At 37.1% G+C, this 19077-nt stretch overlaps 2 protein-coding genes across 3 annotated transcripts; both read left to right on the top strand.

Moving 5' to 3' along the window:
• The first annotated feature begins 272 nt into the window (after window positions 1-272).
• selenop2 (selenoprotein P2) lies at window positions 273-2591 on the top strand. The gene is made up of 5 exons (XM_084411148.1): window positions 273-379; window positions 521-769; window positions 1305-1517; window positions 1697-1805; window positions 1881-2591. Exons 2-5 carry the CDS (start codon window positions 552-554, stop codon window positions 2184-2186), a joined length of 846 nt encoding a protein of 281 aa, XP_084267274.1. The 5' UTR covers window positions 273-379; window positions 521-551; the 3' UTR covers window positions 2187-2591.
• Window positions 2592-4444: 1853 nt separating this feature from the next.
• Window positions 4445-9993, top strand: elovl8a (ELOVL fatty acid elongase 8a). Of its 2 annotated transcripts, none has more exons than XM_084411149.1 (8): window positions 4445-4642; window positions 4816-4882; window positions 5152-5339; window positions 5491-5571; window positions 5695-5751; window positions 5852-5966; window positions 7597-7724; window positions 9563-9993. In XM_084411149.1, the coding sequence occupies exons 1-8, from the start codon at window positions 4640-4642 to the stop codon at window positions 9728-9730; spliced, it is 807 nt and encodes a 268-aa protein (XP_084267275.1). In that variant the 5' UTR covers window positions 4445-4639; the 3' UTR covers window positions 9731-9993. The 2 variants fall into 2 exon arrangements, with proteins under 2 accessions (XP_084267275.1, XP_084267276.1); XM_084411150.1 differs by having other exon boundaries at window positions 4459-4642; window positions 7663-7724.
• The last annotated feature ends 9084 nt before the right edge of the window (window positions 9994-19077 follow it).

Below are 19077 nucleotides of genomic sequence, written 5' to 3'. Positions count from 1 at the left end.
AGAATATATGGCATGATTTCCCAACTTTCTTTAATCGTGTTTTGCAAAAGCATACAGAAAGCTGTAATCTTTTATCAATTGATGTTATATATTATTCACCCATGGCAATATATGACACAACATTTGTTCTATATAAATACACTGAAGATGTCACAAAAATGTTTAGTTTGTTATCAGCGAGTGTGTATTTGTCTTAGATCACCCACACACATGAATGAAAACTTTGAAGTACACCAGTCCCCAAACCCCTCTTTTACTGGTTTGTTCTGTTTGTTGAGGGGGAGGGTTTGTCCAGAAGAGAACTTTAAAAGTGTGGACGGTCAACTTTTCCTCATCTCTGTATTTTTTGACTCGAAGACGCCAAGGGACAGAGCTTCAGGTTTGTGCAACTCTATGTCCTCCTGCCCGTTTAGCTTTTTTGCATACTATATGGTGTATAGGATAAAATAAAGATGTGGAACTAATGACACATCAAAATAGTATGCTATTTTAGGTTATTGATTATTGTGTTTGTTGGTAGCTGTTGCAGCGGGTGAAGTTCAGCAGGCGTGATGCAGGCTCTCTGGGCTCTGTGGTTGTCTGCTTTCCCAGCTCTTCTGGGAGCTTCACCACTGTTTGTGGAGAAAGAAAGCACTGGCTCCAGAATCTGTAAGCCTGCCCCACAGTGGGAGATCGATGGCAAGGCTCCGATGAAAGACCTTCTGGGAAATGTAGTCGTGGTGGCTCTTCTTAAAGCGAGCTGACACTTCTGTCTCACGCAGGCTGCCAAGTGAGAGTTCTTGTGCTGTGTCATTTTCTCATTCTATAAAGCGGTGTCTTTCAGTTAGAGATGTTGATTTGTAAAGGATTTTTTGGCCAAATTTTAAACAAACAAGGTGCTAGAAAAAGACCCAATGATGATATTCAGACACTTTTTAATTTAAATGTAACAAATTTAACATTTTAAGATACAGAAACATAAGATACAGTAATAAAATGGGTGACTTTTAATGCTCCATTCTGAAAAAGGATGATTATGCAATTATTACAGTTATATAATTAAGCAGTTTTATCTTTATCTTTTTTAATGAATCTATGGAATATATTAATATAATATACATATATATATATATCAACTTTTATATACTTTGGAATTTGTATCAATTTAAAAATTATTAAAACTTATGTTTCACGCAAATGTATATAAGGGGTACAACTGGCAGCCGTTTTGTTGACTGACCTTCCTCATTTAAAGGGACAGTTTTTTAAACAACATCTTGGTCAACTGAATCCTTGCTTGTGTTCTCCTCCTTTTGGTTGGGAAGGTTGGGAAACCTGCGTGACAAGCTGGTCCATGGCAAGCTGACTAACATATCATTCCTGGTCGTCAATGAGCAGGATTCGCAGTCCAGAGCCATGTACTGGGAGCTGAAGAGGAAGACGGCACAGGGCATCCCTGTGTACCAGCAGAGCCCACTGCAAAACAACGTCTGGGAGCTCTTGGAGGGAGACAAGGATGATTTCTTAGTGTATGACAGGTATGAACAAAACACTTCTGAATCCAGTACACACTATTATGACCAGTTTGCCTAGTTTCCCTTTAGGGTCACATGGCTCTTTTAGTATTCATATGCCAGTTCCCCAGAAGAATGAACATCTGAGATATTTTTCTCAAATATTGTTTATATTCATTCTTCTGTATTTCTTTTCTGCACAGATGTGGATATCTCACCTTCCACATTGTCCTGCCCTTCAGCTATCTTCACTACCCTTACATAGAAGCGGCCATCAGGGCTACATACCACAAAAATATTTGCAACTGCTCAGTGAGTGACAATATTCGACAATATACAGCTTCAGACAGTGCCATATTTATGAAATGTTTGCAAACTCTCTTTCAGCTAAATGCCAACTTCTCCATATCAGAAGGCACTGACAACCCCAAAACCAATGCAGATGAGTCCACAGGAGAGAACAAACAGCAGGCTAACAATACAGAACCTGTAACTGTTGAGCATCATCATCATCATCATCATCATCATCATCAACATGAGCATCATCATCAACATGAACATCATCATCAACATGAACATCATCATCACCATCATCATTCAAATAACAGAAATAGAACAGGTTATTCAGATGTAACCAGCGTACCAAAAGAGCCAACCCAGCATTCTCATCATGAACATAGTCATAGTCATTAAAATGTATAAATATATATATATTTTTTTCAATAGCCTAATTGTTGAATTTTGATTTTTGAAGTTATAAAAAATGTTGTTTGTTTATTGTTTGTAAATATACAGAGCTGCTCTTGTGTCAGACCTTTATATCATTGACCTTAAAGGGGGATTTCAGTTGAATCTTGTTGTTCTTAATGAAGTGTGCACTTTAAACCTGAGTCGGGGGTCTGCATACAGATGTTGAGCAAAGGAGTCATTAACACCATATCTGTTTTCCTCCTTCCTTTTAAGTAATATCTGATATGCTTAACTAAAGAGTTTTCTTTGCTTATTATGTTAACTGCTTTGTATTTGTTAATATATTAGCTATACAATAAGTAATGGGAATGTGTTTGAGTGGTGTAAGAATAAAAGCTGTATAAAATGTGTTTGCATCAGCATATCCTCCTGAGACCCAGCAATGGAGTTTTTTCCTCTGTAGAGGTTTCTTTGAGACCATATAAGACACAGTTTTAAGTCTGAATGTTCTGTAAAGAGCACGGTCTGGGCTTTTCAGAGATATCAAATGTTTGGAGGTAGGTTAACCATGACCTCCCTCTCTTTGGTCAATGACTGACACCGACTGAATGACTAAATTCAACCCTCTTATGGGAATATGATAATATTTTGTAATTATCATTCAAATCTGACTAATTTTCACATTGTTTGTTGTAAATTAGTGGGGTTTCAAATCAGAATATGACTTTCTATTATGAGACATGCATCAGTTTCATACATGAAGACCACTGTAGAGGACACCAGGACTTAAAGCATGCACTCTTAAAAGAAATGGTTCTATTTAGAACCAGAAATGGTTCTATCACCCGCTTCATATATGGAACTCCAAAATGGTTCTATATAGAACCATTTAAAAGGGTTCCATAAAAAGAACCCCAAATGGTTCTTTGAATCCAAGTTAGATGGTTCTAAATAGAACCATTTAAGGGTTCTTTATTATTAAACGAGTAATTATTAAATAAGAAAATATAAACAATCCAGAACGCAACGCATGTACGCCACCAGGGAGCATTTTTACGATTATTTGTTTTTAATGTTTCCTTCGATAGATTAAAACCATCACAATATGGTATACAAAATAAAGAAAACTCCTGGTTAGTTTATTTTTTTCTTCACAAAATGATTTGTCAAAAAGTTAAACTATAATATATTAGGAAATATAAGTTTCATGCTAATGTACAGCTCATATTAATATTTGTTTACTCTTGTTTTTGACTACAGCAGTCATTCTCACGGGTCTTGACTCAAAAAGCTTTGTGAATGTGTTGTGTAATCTTTAGTTTACACTTCAGTCATAAAACATGAATTATAGAACCATTTAATAAAAAAAGGTTCTTTGCTATGCAAGGGTTCTACATAGAACCATTTTTTTGGTAAAAGGTTCTATTGGCCAAGTACTGAACCCCAGGGTTCTATATAGAACCTCGAGGAACCCTTTTTTTTAAGAGTGTGCTTATCAGGCATTTTAGGGAGAAGAGTAAAGGGAAGAAAGAGAAGTAAAGGGAAGAAATTATATATCACTATGAAATATTATGAAAATGTTGCCAAGTTATTACTCTTGTTATAGCTACCTCTTTTTTCATTATATTGCCCAAAGAATATGCAAATTAGAGATAATTAATAGATACACTATAGGAAACACCATTTTTTGGCAATGTCTACATACTGTGTAAAGTAAAATAGAATATCAAATCATTCTCTAATATCTTTCATATCATAGTTGAGAATCTTAGTACAAACATTTGTGCATGTTTGGTTCAGGTGGAAGTTTCCTCGTCCTGAAAACCCTAATTTAGGCCTACATTAAACGCTTAAGGCACTAGTATACAGCCTACAAAACGAAAAAATTTCTAAACATCTTTTCCCAACATTATTCTCCTTTCTGTTTTTACAAGTTATAGGAAAAAATAGCACCTTAAAATTGACTGGTAGCCAATACCGTAATACGTATACGTATTCACCCTATTTAGTTAAATTATTTAGGCCTATAGCCAACTTAAAAAGTAATTTGCAGGTTGCCACTTTATAAAACTAATTAAAAAACAATATTAGTCGCGTATTAATTACGCTTAATTTATAGTGTCTAAACACAAAATGGTGAAATGGCTACGGCACGCTGCTCAAAATAGCCGATGGTAGGCTATCTCTGTTAAGAATAAAGTTATCCAGGGGATTTTGGTAATCCGTCTTGGGGAGGATGCCATGGTTAAACTCCTTAACTTATCCCTGAGCCTTTGATTTCTGCTGAACGAGAGCCCTGTGTCGTTGACAACATCTCGTGTAACTTAAATAGCGATCATAACTGACATTTAAGGCAGTTCTCCTGAAGTTACTCCCAACAACGAACCCTCGCGCTGTTCCTAAAGGCAACCGATAGATGGCGATGTTTAGGCATTACTGAATGAACATCAAGCGCAATGGTAAGCCGTTTACGCTTAATTCATTAATATAGCCTACCATTTCTCGGATAGGCCTATTATTGGTAGAGTGGCTAAAATTAATTTTAGTTTGGTTTCGTTTGTTTGTTTTTTATTTCATTTTTACAATATGATACATTAACAGACACGTCTCATCTCCATTATTAATTGCTCAGGTGTCCGTATCACCGTCGACATGGCAAAGGCTCCAGATACTTTACCAATGGGTCCTAGAAAACGGAGGTATTTTTTCAAGGAATTGCATGTCCATTCTTTTACTTTAAATATGCTCTTTGTTATTTTACATACAACACAAAATGAGCAGTGTAGCCTATAACACACAAGTCGTAGGCTACAACAGTTATGTTTTACACGGTTACACCGACACCGGTGGGCCAGCCTACATTTGACTAATTGGTCCTGACGAAACCAGTATTTAAAAAAAAAAACTTTTCTAAACTAACTATGAGTAAGTTTAACGAGGTAATTATGCAATTCGTTCTTTCCCACAGACAAGAGGACAGATGGATGGCTATTGGTTTATTCTCCCCTGCCTGTCTGTGGCATCTTCCTCTGTTACCTTGTCATCATCCGGCTTGGCCCCAAACTGATGACTTACAGAGAACCAGTCGACATCAAGGCGATTCTTATTATTTACAATTTTTCCATGGTGTGCCTTTCCGCTTACATGTTTTATGAGGTATGCGCTAGTGAACTAAACACAGTCTATGGAACTAACAGGCCTATTTCCTATTCATTTATGAAATCTCATTCATTCATTCATTGTATAAATACATTCATATGTATGTATGTGTGTATAGCCTATGTATGTATGCTTGTTTTGCGTTTAGTTCACAGCATCATCTTGGTTGGCAAATTACAGCTTGCTGTGTCAGCCTGTGGACTACTCTGAAAACCCCCTTGCAATGCGGGTAAGCAAATTATTTTTATACAAATAATTCGCATTTTTCCACACATCTGCAATTGTAGAATAAGAATTACCATTATTATAGTTATTGCCTTCCTTAATGCTGTGCAATTTTGATGCCATGCAGATGGCCAGAGTGTGCTGGTGGTTTTACTTCTCAAAAGTCATCGAACTTACTGATACTGTAAGTAAATTATCTAGTCCTTTGATATCAGATCACATTGTTAATGAATGTCTTATGATGATGTTTTATTACATTAAGAAGTAAATGTCATTATCCTCAGATGTTCTTCATTCTGAGGAAGAAGAACAATCAACTGACCTTTCTGCATGTGTATCATCACGGCACCATGATTTTCAACTGGTGGGCCGGGGTCAAGTATGTTGCGGGAGGGCAGTGTAAGTGTTCTTACCTTGGAGTAAAACAGATTATTGTGTTTACATACAGCAGTCCACTTAGCACAATGCAACAATGTCATGCTCTCAAACAAGACAATATACACGTTGTGTATACAGGTTGTGTTTAGGTGAACTTGACTCTTTAATCAGATTGTAAAACTAACTATTAGATTGCATTAATGTATAGCTCCAAAAGTCTGAGACAACATTTAAAATATAATTTGAAACCTTGAAATAAACTTGTACAGAAGCTTCTATTGACGCCTAAGATGCTGATTGGATAATCTCAAATCATGCTGGAGAACATGATCTTGTTGTTTTGGAGTTCATTGAAGCAAATTCTGAAATTCATGTTAATTTTCACTCACAATTATGTTATGATTACACTATAATTTGTAATAAAAATATTAGAAGCATTTTTACTAGTGATCTGCTTTTGGACATCACTGTATTAATGTAATCAAAAACTTACTCAAAATTTTTAGTTCATCTCTCAAAAGTAAGTATTTATGTCAATGAACATATCAGTGCCATCAGAATGAAAAGTCCTTGTGTCATTGTTCACAAACAAGATAGTCAAAATGCTAAGTCATGTTGTCAATAAAACACTGCACTCTGTTAGTATTACCTGCTGTAAACTATGGCAACAGTTTGGATGACAGTTACATATTCAAATGTACAAAGCTGCACTTCTTCTTTATGCCGTATATCCATTTCAAAAGTACAAATTTACACACTACTGCACGTGAGTTATTGATTGAAAGAGACTGGATAGGATTCACAGTTACACTTTTACTAGTGGTCTGAAAAAAAAAAAAAACCCCACAGAAAAGAAAAGAATAGAAAAGAAAAAGCAAACACAGGAAAGACCCCTTAGGCAGACCTTTGCTTTTGCATGCAGCACTGACTGTATATATGCTTGCCAATTGAAGGTTCTTGAGATGCAACTTTGAGCTATTTCAGAGAACTGTTTTCTCATTGGTTGATCTACATTCTCTTCATTAGTGAAAGTCAAGATTCACCAATTCATGGCACATTTACAAAAAGTCTAATAGAAATGTGTAGAAAATATGCTTGACCGTTTATGACAACTAGATCAACCATTTTGCATTTAATGACTTATACGATAAACTAATGACTAGATGTTTTGAGGGGAAAGACTATTGCACAGATAACTATTTAATACATTTTGAGCAACATGGCATTAGCAACTGATAATGCAGGAAACCGCAGACAATTGTACATAATCAATTGCATGAATGTACCAAAGCAATCGCATCTTGTTCAAAAGAATGAGAAACTGCTTTTATGTTGTGCACAAGTGACTAGATGATGTGGAGGTTGAACAAGTAGTTTTGAGAATTTCATTTCTGATCTGAGAAATGCACCAAAGCGACTGAGAAAAACTGTAAATGGACATCTATTGGGGTTGATTTAGTTGCAGTGTCACTCTGACACCACTAGGTGATATATTGCTCTAGAAATAGACGATGAAAGTATTCTGAAATGTGTGTGGTATTTTCTTGATGTTAGGCAACTGAAAAAATGACAAATATCTTACGGATGTTTGCTATTGCTTCAGGATGACAAGGCAGAGAATGATTTGCTAAAGATGTTCTCTCTTCCTCAGCATTCCTTATTGGCCTCATAAATTCTTTTGTGCATGTGGTGATGTATATGTACTATGGCCTGGCAGCACTGGGCCCCCAGATGCAGAAATACTTGTGGTGGAAACGCTACCTCACTTCCCTCCAGCTGGTGAGACTCTCATTATGATTTTTTAAGGAATAATGCCTTAAAGGAGAACTCCGGTCAATTTTAACATTGAGCTCATTTTTTTGTACATTTGGAGTGCTGTCAGTACAGAAAACAACGACAAAAATCGGTGTTGCCTACACCGAGTTATCCTCTTTTTAAAATTTGCACCCTGTTGACTTCAATGGGGCAAGTTTTAAACCTGCTTTTAGGCTCTTAACATCCTTGATGTGTCATTACAAGTGCACAGGTCATGTGAGTGATTCCTTCGGAGTGAACGCGGGTGAATCTGACTGCAGTAGATGTGAAAGATATTAATAAAAATGATGTTTATTCAGCCAGCGCACATACCTGTATTTACATCCTGTTTTCGGTCGAAGTCCACAGTAGTCGATTGTCTCGACAATCGACTACTGTGGACTTCGACCGAAAACAGGATGTAAATACAGGTATGTGCGCTGGCTGAATAAACATCATTTTTATTAATATCTTTTATTAACACCGATTTTTGTCGTTGTTCTCTGTACTGACAGCACTCCAAATGTACAAAAAAATTAGCTCAATGTTAAAATTGACTGGAGTTCTCCTTTAAAAGGGCCATATAATGCCATTTTTGTACAAGCTAATATGATTCTTTAGGGTCTAAATTAAAAGTTTGTAATATACTTTAATTAAAAATTCTCATTAGTATTGTAAGAAAACACAAATTTTACCTGGTCAAAAACAGCTCTGTTTTCAGCACGCCGTTTAAGTGCATGTGTCTTTAAATGATAATGAGCTTTGCTCACCCCGCCCCTCTGTTCTGTGGGCGTTTTGCCACAACAACACACGTGGAGTGTTGCATTGACAACAGTTGAGGGTAACGTTATATTTTGAAGAATGGCAGCGGGAGTCTCTGAGGGCACTGTGCAACCGTATCAATTTGAACCGGAGTTGGAAAACAGGACGTTTCTGAATGGTTGGTTAACATAATGTCACTTTGATCTATCTTTGTATGTACTGGCAGGGTTTAGTAGTGAGATACGAACTGATGTGTTTACTGATGTATACGTTAGTTCATTGACAGATTGATGTTACAGCTAATGGTCATGAAAAACTTTTTTTCGGTAAATGTAGGCTTGTCCGTGATGCGTAACGTTATCTATGCAGTGTTAGGTACAACTGTCAGGGCTGAAGCACTAACATTTGACTGATCTGTTTAAAAAATAACCAGTCTGTGAGACTATGACAGTCATTAGGCACATAAACAACACATACTCAGACAGGAGCTAATACCTTTTTCAATGTTCTCGTTTATAAAGCAGTCTGGTGAAATGATTCGCGCAAACATGAAAGCATCGCTGTTGATCTTGGGGAATATTCCCTTCGAAAACAAAACTCAGCCATTGCGTCTTCAGCGGTTCAGATTTAGGAGCATCAAAATGACTGCTGTGTTCCTTATTGCACCCAAGCACAGAACACCACAATCGCTTAGACGCCATTCTGCTCATAGACAGTGCTCCAGCGTATCAACAATGACGCGCGGACTATGATGACAGACAGCTCGCTCACGAGCGAGGGCGGGTCTGTGTTGAAACGCTGCTGTCAATCAACAATCGTGGGAGGGGCGTCGATTTTGTGACGTCACAAAATAGAACGGCTGGATTTGAGAGAGGGGAAAACATATAAGGAGATAAAAAAAAAACACTGGATGGATTTTTATCATTTTATGATGGTTGTGTACAGGCACTGCCAACACACATTTCAGTACAATCAACTTGTAAAAGTGCATGTACCATTATATGACCCCTTTAATATGAAGGATCAGTCACTTTTGTGCCTCTGTCTTTCTTTATCCTCAGCTCCAGTTCTTTATTGTGACCATTCACACTGCGTTCAACCTCTATGCTGATTGTGACTTCCCTGACTCCATGAATATGGTGGTGTTCGGCTACGCCCTCAGCCTAATCGCTTTGTTCAGTAACTTTTATTATCAGAGCTACCTTTCCAAGAAGACAAAGATAATATGATTGCATGGAGATGGAACATACTTTGATTGTTTGAATAAAAATGTATCATCCATTGATCCCTCAGACTGAATGTGGCGACTGTATCTGTCTTCAGGACTGTTTAATCCTTCCTTTATCTCAGATCCATTTGTTTGTGTATTCTCCCCTCCTCCAAACTAGTCCATACAATCTCTACACCCCCATCCCCCTCTGGTCATTAGGGATTGAGACCCTGCAACGCTCTAGTGATCTGGCCAAATTGAAATAAACCCGAGTCCACCTTCTGCTCCTCACTCACTTATTTATCTAATCTCCCACTGTGACACTTCATTTGTTTTACCACTCATTGGTTCAGATCAACCAATCACAGTGTAGCTGGGGGGAGTGTCTTATTTAGGACCATGCCTTCTCTACTGCTGCCCTCTTCTATAGTACCATGTCTTAAGCCTATGCCTTTACCTCTAAAAGGCACAAACATTAATATTTTTATTAAGATATAAGATACAATATATATCTTAATATATTTTATTATGGTTTAAAATCTATTGAGAAACATTTAACATAATATTTAATGTATTTACATTACTTACATTTATTACTAAAGATACAAGATATATCTTAATCTCCTACTGTCTGATAAGATAATGATAATGAGTGTGACTTTAAATTGAATTGGAAACAGGAAGTTGAATTGGATTTTGAATGCATTCTGGGAAATTAAGAATCTATCTATCTATCTATCTATCTATCTATTTAAAGTTACATTTCTTTGAATTTCAATCCATTATATTTTTACATATTTACATTTAAATCAAATTGTAATTATGCATTATATTTGCTATCTCAGTTCAAATGTGTGAAATGAAATGGAATTTAAAGGGCATTCTCAAATGAATTTTGAATGGCGCAACAAGCTTGCTTATTGCAGTGAAAACATTGATGGTAGCGAGAAGATTTCTCCTGAAAAATTGTTCCTGCCAGCTCTGAATAGCATGTGTAAGTCTACTCCAAAAATACTGGGCAGCACCCTGTCACCTGAGTGGCATGTGTCAAAACAGTGAAAATGTCCTTTCAGTGCAGGGGAAGGTAATGGCATGGAATTGCAGACTATTTTGCACTAGAACATTCTACTCCTGAGTAAAAGTTGATATTATAGACATATAAAATTGCAGTGCTCTTATATATTAGCTCTTAAAAGTATACAGTTTTCATATTTGTTTTAATGATAGCATCTCAAAAATATAATTTTACTTGCAAGCAATATATTTTCACAGGCAAAGGTTTGGGCCTCAGGAACAGCTTTAATGCAGTTTGAGGATTTCACTGCATCCGCATGAATATGCGAAAGCTCTCGCCTGTCTCTCATTCAAATAAAAGCAGCACAAGGTTCTCTCCAACATGTCAGTCATCTGACAGAATGTGGCCAAGTTGCATTTCACCTGTTGAGATTTAAGTTCCCCACAGTGCCATATTTGATGTAAAATGGCCACTCTTCATGCATTCCATGGGCCAGTGCAGTAAACAGTTCTCATGGTGCCCCTCTAAATGTCACTTTCCCTGCAAGATGCCAGTAGAAGGCCATCCTTTAATGTTGCTGTCACTTTAAGCCGCATTCATTCTTTCCTCTGCCTCTCTTTGTTAAGTCTCTCCTGCAGGCTGACAGAAATGTAAGTGCCTGAAGATGAATCTATTCACCTCCCTAAATGTTCTTTTGTTTTATTTGGCAGTCACACGTGTGTTTTTTCTGTATTTAGTTTATATAATTCAGTATATTTACTGAAGAACACTCCATTTCCCAAAATGCATCACCTGTGTTTAAATTTCTTTAAAGTAAATTCCTCTTCCAATTCAACTTCCTGTGGAGTGTTTCCAATTCAATTAAGATTCACACTCATGAACAAAATGTAGCTAGTTCGATTCATGTTTTGCACAGTTCTCGTGTGTAATTGATGTTGTTGAGCAAAATAAAATAAAATTAACCAAGGACCTTATTTTACTGATGAATCTAACTGCTACAGTGTTTTCTTAGATATAATTCATTGTAGCAAGGTTTTAGGGCTACAAACTGAACCCCTCCATTATAAACCGCAGTGTTTTCCCTCTGCAGTGAACTTTTAATCTGGCGTCGTGTTCTGGCTGGGGTCAGTTTCCTCCACTAGCAGCCGAACTGTAATTAGTAATCACTCTGAGACCTCCTCACCAGGCACGTGCAGAGGGGGGGGCGTTGGGTGCTCGAGCACCTGCCCCTTTGCCCCTTGGTGCCCAAAGTGCCCTTTTGTCAAGGCAAAATTTCCTCTCCTTTTTTTGTAATTAAAGGCCCTTTTGTGGATGCCTGCCCAACCTAACTATTAGTAAAATTAATAAATAATAATTTAGCCGTAAATGAAATGATCCACATGATGACCTTTCACCTGACGAACTCATCCGGAACGATTCCTCACGCTGCACGCACATTCTTTAATTTCGCGCGGCTACGCGCACTACCAGAAGATATCTTAAAATCTGCGGCTGCTGGTAAGTGGCGTTTCATTTTCAGCGAAGTGATTTTGATGTTTGTTTACTTATTATTATTATTTTACAAGGACGACGTGAAGAGAGCATGCAGAGATGTTGTTTATATTGCAGTGTGTAGGCTGTAGAAGTAACTGTTTTCCTGAATGCCATCAAGAAAACCGAGACTGATTTCATAACAGGTCAATAAACAAATAGTTAAAATTAAGTCACTTACATTTTAGACGCAATGACTGTTTTTGTTCTGTTTCAGCAGCGAAAATAGTTCCAAACAAATATCACCGCAGAACTATCGCGCATCTCACAGCAACACTTGTTGCATTACTGAATGATTCAGCATTTTGAACGAATCGGTTGAGTCAAAGATTCAATTACCCATTCACAAACTGCCTCATTCTGAATAAATCAGCCGTTTGAACGAATCGTTTGAATGAATGACTCAATGACTCGCTCATTAAAACGGTCGCCTGCCGCCTCCTACTGGCGGTTTAGTTTCATAAAGTATCATCTTTTCAACATTCCTTATTTTTGTATATTCAAAAATATTTAAAATAATCTAATTTAATACAGTTATAATTTTTCAATGTAAATTATTTAATGTGATTGGTAACTATAATATAATAACTATAATATATTGATCAAATTTAAGAATTTGAAATGAAAGTTGGAGCATACATTTAATAAAATTAGGGGAAAGATGCCCTTTATAAAAGATTCAAAAAATTAGAGATTTCAAACAGTGATGTAATGAAACATTGACAATTTAAGTTTGAAGGGAGAAAAGCCTCTGTTTAGGCTATTAAGGAAATGTAATTTTGCCAAAAGAAGACATTTTAAATCAGCCTACTTCAGTGTGATAGGTGTCCATATTATCATGCTTAACACTGAGAATTTGAATAATTGTAATGTGATGATCAGATGCAGATATCTAAATCAAAGAATATGGGCGGTTTGCGGGTGGATTATTTATTTTTAACAGTGGATTCGGGCAGATTCGGGTGACTCAAAGTGCACCAGATTAATGAATTTATCTTTAAAATGTACAAAATTTTCTTATGGGGGGGCATGCCCCCGGACCCCCCTAGAGGTACCAAGCTCCACCCACAAAAATGATGTGGGAAACACATTAGGCTATATGATGATCTACAAAAAAATACACATTTTATTATCTCATTATTAAAATACATTATTAGGATTTTACCACCTCCGCCTCGTTTTAAGCCAGGAAAAACACAGCCCCATTTAAAGCCTTGTTCCATGTGCCCCCCTTTTATACTTTGAGCACCTGCCCCTCCAGAGGTCTCTGCACGGCCCTGCTCCTCACCGCTGCCGGTCGGTAATCACACATGTCCTGAGTACCAGCAAACGAACTGCTGATGATGATGCTTTAGGTACGGCACGCTTTTCTCACACAAAGAGGGTTAACAAGAAGGTTAGCAAACCTCAGCCACTGCCACACTCAGCTTGAGAAACTCCAGCAGCGGTCACAGCCACTACATGATCAGAGTGGTCTGGCGGACGGGGTTGTCAGCGAGGTTGAGGGCTAATGTGAGGTCATCACACTGATGTTATTGTGTTTCATTTCGGGACAGCAGAAGGATCTGCTAAGGATAGTAGTGAGGGTTTTATGGAAAAAGTGCAAACATCCTGACCTGCAGACACACAAACATATGGGATGTTGTTGATAAATGTTGTTGGTTAAGTGCTCTTTATCTAAAGACAGCAGACCTTAGAGTTTACATAAGCATTTCAGTAATTATTTTGTTTTTGTTCAATTATGTAGACTATAGGAAATATAATGACTGACATAATTGTCATTTTCAATGTTAATTAAAACCACAGACGATCCTTACAAAAAGTACTGTTATGATAATAGATACCATGGTACAAAATTATTACTATTCATATAACATATGGTAATATTATTAATATTATGAAAAGAAAATAATGTACACACATACATACAACTCTTAAACATGGCCTGATAAAAGCATGAATCAGTTGTCCATTGCATTATATTACCATGGTACAGACAATTATGGAAAATATTCATGACACAATGCAGCAAAGAGAGTTTATTATTGCTTTACATTTTATTAGATTAAAGTGTTTCATCCTCTCTACAATACCATGGGAATACCCTTTTGTATTTATCTATTTGACAGCATATGCTGAAATTGACCTATTATGCAGTTCTTCATTTAGAATATAAGATATATACAGTATGTGTCCAATGTATATATTACAGATCAGTTTGTCAGAACACCTGCTCAAGTTTCATTTGCTCTTTTATCACATTTCTCACATGGGAGGTTATTTTATGGTGCTTTGATTTTTTGGTGAAGAAAGAGGACCATCTGTGTCTAGTTCCATTCATTAATTTATAATATTACATTATACATTAGGTACATATTAGACCACTAGAAAAACCATTATTAAAAAAAAATAAAAAAAAATAAAAAATAAAATGAACATGCAATATGACCATGATTTTGGAAAGGAAGCGGTGGTCTGTGGATGAATCATCTCACTGAAGTATGTGCCACATGTTTGTGCAAAAGCTCCAAATGCATGTATTGCACATGTGTTCATACTACATAGCCTGTGGATGCCGGGATCTTTTGATAAGGACACCGATTCTCTGTCTTGACTGTTTTTTGATTCACAGAAATTCACATACACTCACCTAAAGGATTATTAGGAACACCATACTGATACTGTGTTTGACCCCCTTTCGCCTTCAGAACTGCCTTAATTCTACGTGGCATTGATTCAACAAGGTGCTGAAAGCATTCTTTAGAAATGTTGGCCCATATTGATAGGATAGCATCTTGCAGTTGATGGAGATTTGTGGGATGCACATCCAGGGCACGAAGCTCCCGTTCCACCACATCCCAAAGATGCTCTATTGGGTTGAGATCTGGTGACTGTGGGGGCCATTTTAGTACAGTGAACTCATTGTCATGTTCAAGAAACCAATTTGAAATGATTCGAGCTTTGTGACATGGTGCATTATCCTGCTGGAAGTAGCCATCAGAGGATGGGTACATGGTGGTCATAAAGGGATGGACATGGTCAGAAACAATGCTCAGGTAGGTCGTGGCATTTAAACGATGCCCAGTTGGCACTAAGGGGCCTAAAGTGTGCCAAGAAAACATCCCCCACACCATTACATCACCACCACCAGCCTGCACAGTGGTAACAAGGCATGATGGATCCATGTTCTCATTCTGTTTACGCCAAATTCTGACTCTACCATCTGAATGTCTCAACAGAAATCGAGACTCATCAGACCAGGCAACATTTTTCCAGTCTTCAACTGTCCAATTTTGGTGAGCTCGTGCAAATTGTAGCCTCTTTTTCCTATTTGTAGTGGAGATGAGTGGTACCCGGTGGGGTCTTCTGCTGTTGTAGCCCATCCGCCTCAAGGTTGTGCGTGTTGTGGCTTCACAAATGCTTTGCTGCATACCTCGGTTGTAACGAGTGGTTATTTCAGTCAAAGTTGCTCTTCTATCAGCTTGAATCAGTCGGCCCATTCTCCTCTGACCTCTAGCATCAACAAGGCATTTTCGCCCACAGGACTGCCGCATACTGGATGTTTTTCCCTTTTCACACCATTCTTTGTAAACCCTAGAAATGGTTGTGCGTGAAAATCCCAGTAACTGAGCAGATTGTGAAATACTCAGACCGGCCCGTCTGGCACCACCAACCATGCCACGCTCAAAATTGCTTAAATCACCTTTCTTTCCCATTCTGACATTCAGTTTGGAGTTCAGGAGATTGTCTTGACCAGGACCACACCCCTAAATGCATTGAAGCAACTGCCATGTGATTGGTTGATTAGATAATTGCATTAATGAGAAATTGAACAGGTGTTCTTAATAATCCTTTAGGTGAGTGTATTTTGTCCAAATGCCATGCTTTATCAGACTGCTGAAATCATGTGCAACTTATTTCCCTCTTATTCAGGCTTGAGATCATCATTGTCATCAGGCAGATTGATCTTTTGTTCATGGGCTTCTAGAATTAATGTGACAAATAACTTTTGTGCCTAATGTTGTCAAAATAAAACTTAATAAATAGAATAAATAAATAGACTACTTTTCAAAAGTTTGGGTTCAAAAAGTCATAACAAAATAAATATTATGCTTACCAAGGCTGCATACTATTATTATATAATATTATTACAATTTAAAATAATTGTGTTCTATTTTAATATATTTAAAATTTTAGTTTATTCCTGCATGGCAAAGCTTTTCGGTGTCACATGATCCTTTAAAAATCATTTTAATAGGTTGATTTGATGCAGCAAAAAAATAAATATTTGTATAGGTAATTATCATTGTTGAAAACAGATTATATTTATGTGCTGCTTAATATTTTACTTTTTTCAGGATTCTATGAACATAATGTTCAAAAGAACAGCATTTATTTGAAATACAAATCTTCTGTAACATTGTAATAGTCTTTCCTGCCACTTTTTATCAATTTAGTAGGACGTTGCTGAATAAAAGTATCAATTTCTTTTAAAAAGTGACCATACAATTTTGAGTGTTTTAAACATTATTTGTTACAAAATCTTTACCTACACGGTCACATGTAATGTAATAAAAATAGACCTACTGATAAGATTAACGAATAGTATGGTTTTATTTAAAAAAACATTTTTTTTGGAATGAGGTCTGTTCGACTTGAAGCAACGCTGCTCCATAGCGCCGCGCAGACGGATCGTTGTATGACATTAAAGTACCGCGAGAGCAATGCGAAAGCACACGGAGCCGTCGCTCTGGCGATACTTTGATGTCATACACCGATCGGTCTGCGTACGTACACATTGCCGCTTCAAGTCGAACACAACACGAGGACTCAAGTTGAGGACAGCTCAGTGAATTTCTTGCCCTTATTATGCGGTAGGCTACACGCTCTATATTTTCTTTAATCGAATTTAATTCAGCCTGCATAATACTACATTCATGATTATGATTATAATATGATTGTTTTTCATAATTCTGGTTAAAATATAGCTACTACGACGATCAGTCTTGATGTTCTTTAATGTCCAAAATAGCCTATATATAAACCTATATATAAACTCTACAACATCAAACCAAAAGCATAGGTTCCCATTACCAAAGGCAGTGATATTGATTAGACAATATTTGATATAGCTACAAGGAGGCGAAGATGTTGTGAAGGCTAAATGTTGGTATTTTCCTCACACAAAGACACCACAAGACCTGGAAAACGGCATGTGAGATTTATGTAATATGTTTATGGTACTTCTATAGTGCTTTTTGACCTATTCATTCATTAATTTTTCTGTTTGACAGTACTTTAAAGGCAAGTTTGAAATGCCTCAACAAAAAATACAGTGGTGAAAAAACAGTAGTTAAGAAAGCATCTGATCATGATGTGGTTATGTTTGCACCAGCTCTGCAATTCAGCATTCCAGTCAAATCAAATCATGTTTATGTATAGCACTTAATGCTTCAGCTGGGATGTTAAAGATCTATGTTATGATTGTTCAAAATTCTCTTTTTGTGATCCACAGAAGAAAGTAAATCATATTTAGGTGTGTAAATAATGATTTTGTTATTGGTAACTTCTTTATTTGGTGCACTGTCCCTTTAACACCAGCAGCCACATTTATCTGATTACATGTGGTAAGCACACATACATCTCAATAATTACAGTTCTAAGACTGCAAAATGTTGTTTTCAATACATTGAGCAGATGTAAGGAAATTGTGTGGGTCAGCTCTCAGTGGGCCTGGCCTTACTAAGGCCTGTTTGTGCCGGCCCAGTCGTTATTTTTCCCCCCTTTCTGCATTATTCACCATGAGGTGACCAAGGGGATGCGCGCTCTCTCTCTCTCTCTCTCTCTCTCTCTCTCTCTCTCTCTCTCCATTTAAAATTATTTTTGCCTTGCATCGAAGCACATTCTGCTTGACACAAAGACAAAGGACCTTACACACATGTGCATCTCCCGAGTCCCTGGCAATATTAAAAATTAATGCTAGCATAATTTCTGTGGTTCCCAAGGAGCTGAGGAGTGCAGGCCCGCAGTCATCAGTGAGTTATGTGTTTTTCCCAATGGCGAAAAGATTGTCAAAATCAATTGTGTGCGGGGCAGTGAGATATCTCAGTGTTTAAAGCAGTGTTTAAGAGCTTAGCAGTAGGCCAGAGAAGAGTTAATTGTAACACACTTTGAGTTTTCCTTTGGTTTTTCCTTTTACTTAAAAATAAAAAAGTTTTCTATTTTAATATAATTCAAAAAAGAATAATTTATTCCTGTGATGACAAAGCAGAATTTTTAGTGTCCCATGATCATTCAGAAATCATACTTTAGTAATATGCTGATTTGGTGCTCAAGAAACATTTCTTCTTATATCAATGTTGAAAACGGTTGTCCCGCTTAATATTTTTGTGGAAAGCGTGATACTTTTTTTCAGGATTCTTTGATAAATAGAACGTTTTTGTCTTTACTGTCACTTTTGATAAATTTAATGCATACTTGCTTAGTAAAAGTATTAATAAAAAAAAATTAATAAAAAAAAACCTTTCTGAACAGTATGAACAATCAGATGTGAGTCCACATTTCTTTATATGTGTATGAACCTGCACGCCGACCGTTCTCTCAGTTCGCCAGCTGCAAGAGTGAGCAGATTCTACATTTAGCCAGCCATTATTTATGTACTGCGTAGACCCAGCCCCAGCGAGCACGGCAAGACTCTTTAACATCAAAGCCAAATGAGCAGGGCCTCCACTTTCCCGTAGGAACATGCTCTTTTGATTCTCTTCTATCTCTACCCCTCTCCTCCACACTCCCTCTCTATGTGGAGTGTTTCCCCTCACCCC

The sequence above is a fragment of the Rutilus rutilus genome (genome assembly GCF_951802725.1).
Source record: "Rutilus rutilus genome assembly, chromosome: 6".
NCBI classification, from domain to species: domain Eukaryota; kingdom Metazoa; phylum Chordata; class Actinopteri; order Cypriniformes; family Leuciscidae; genus Rutilus; species Rutilus rutilus.
This window is presented reverse-complemented; position numbering and strand designations above follow the sequence as displayed.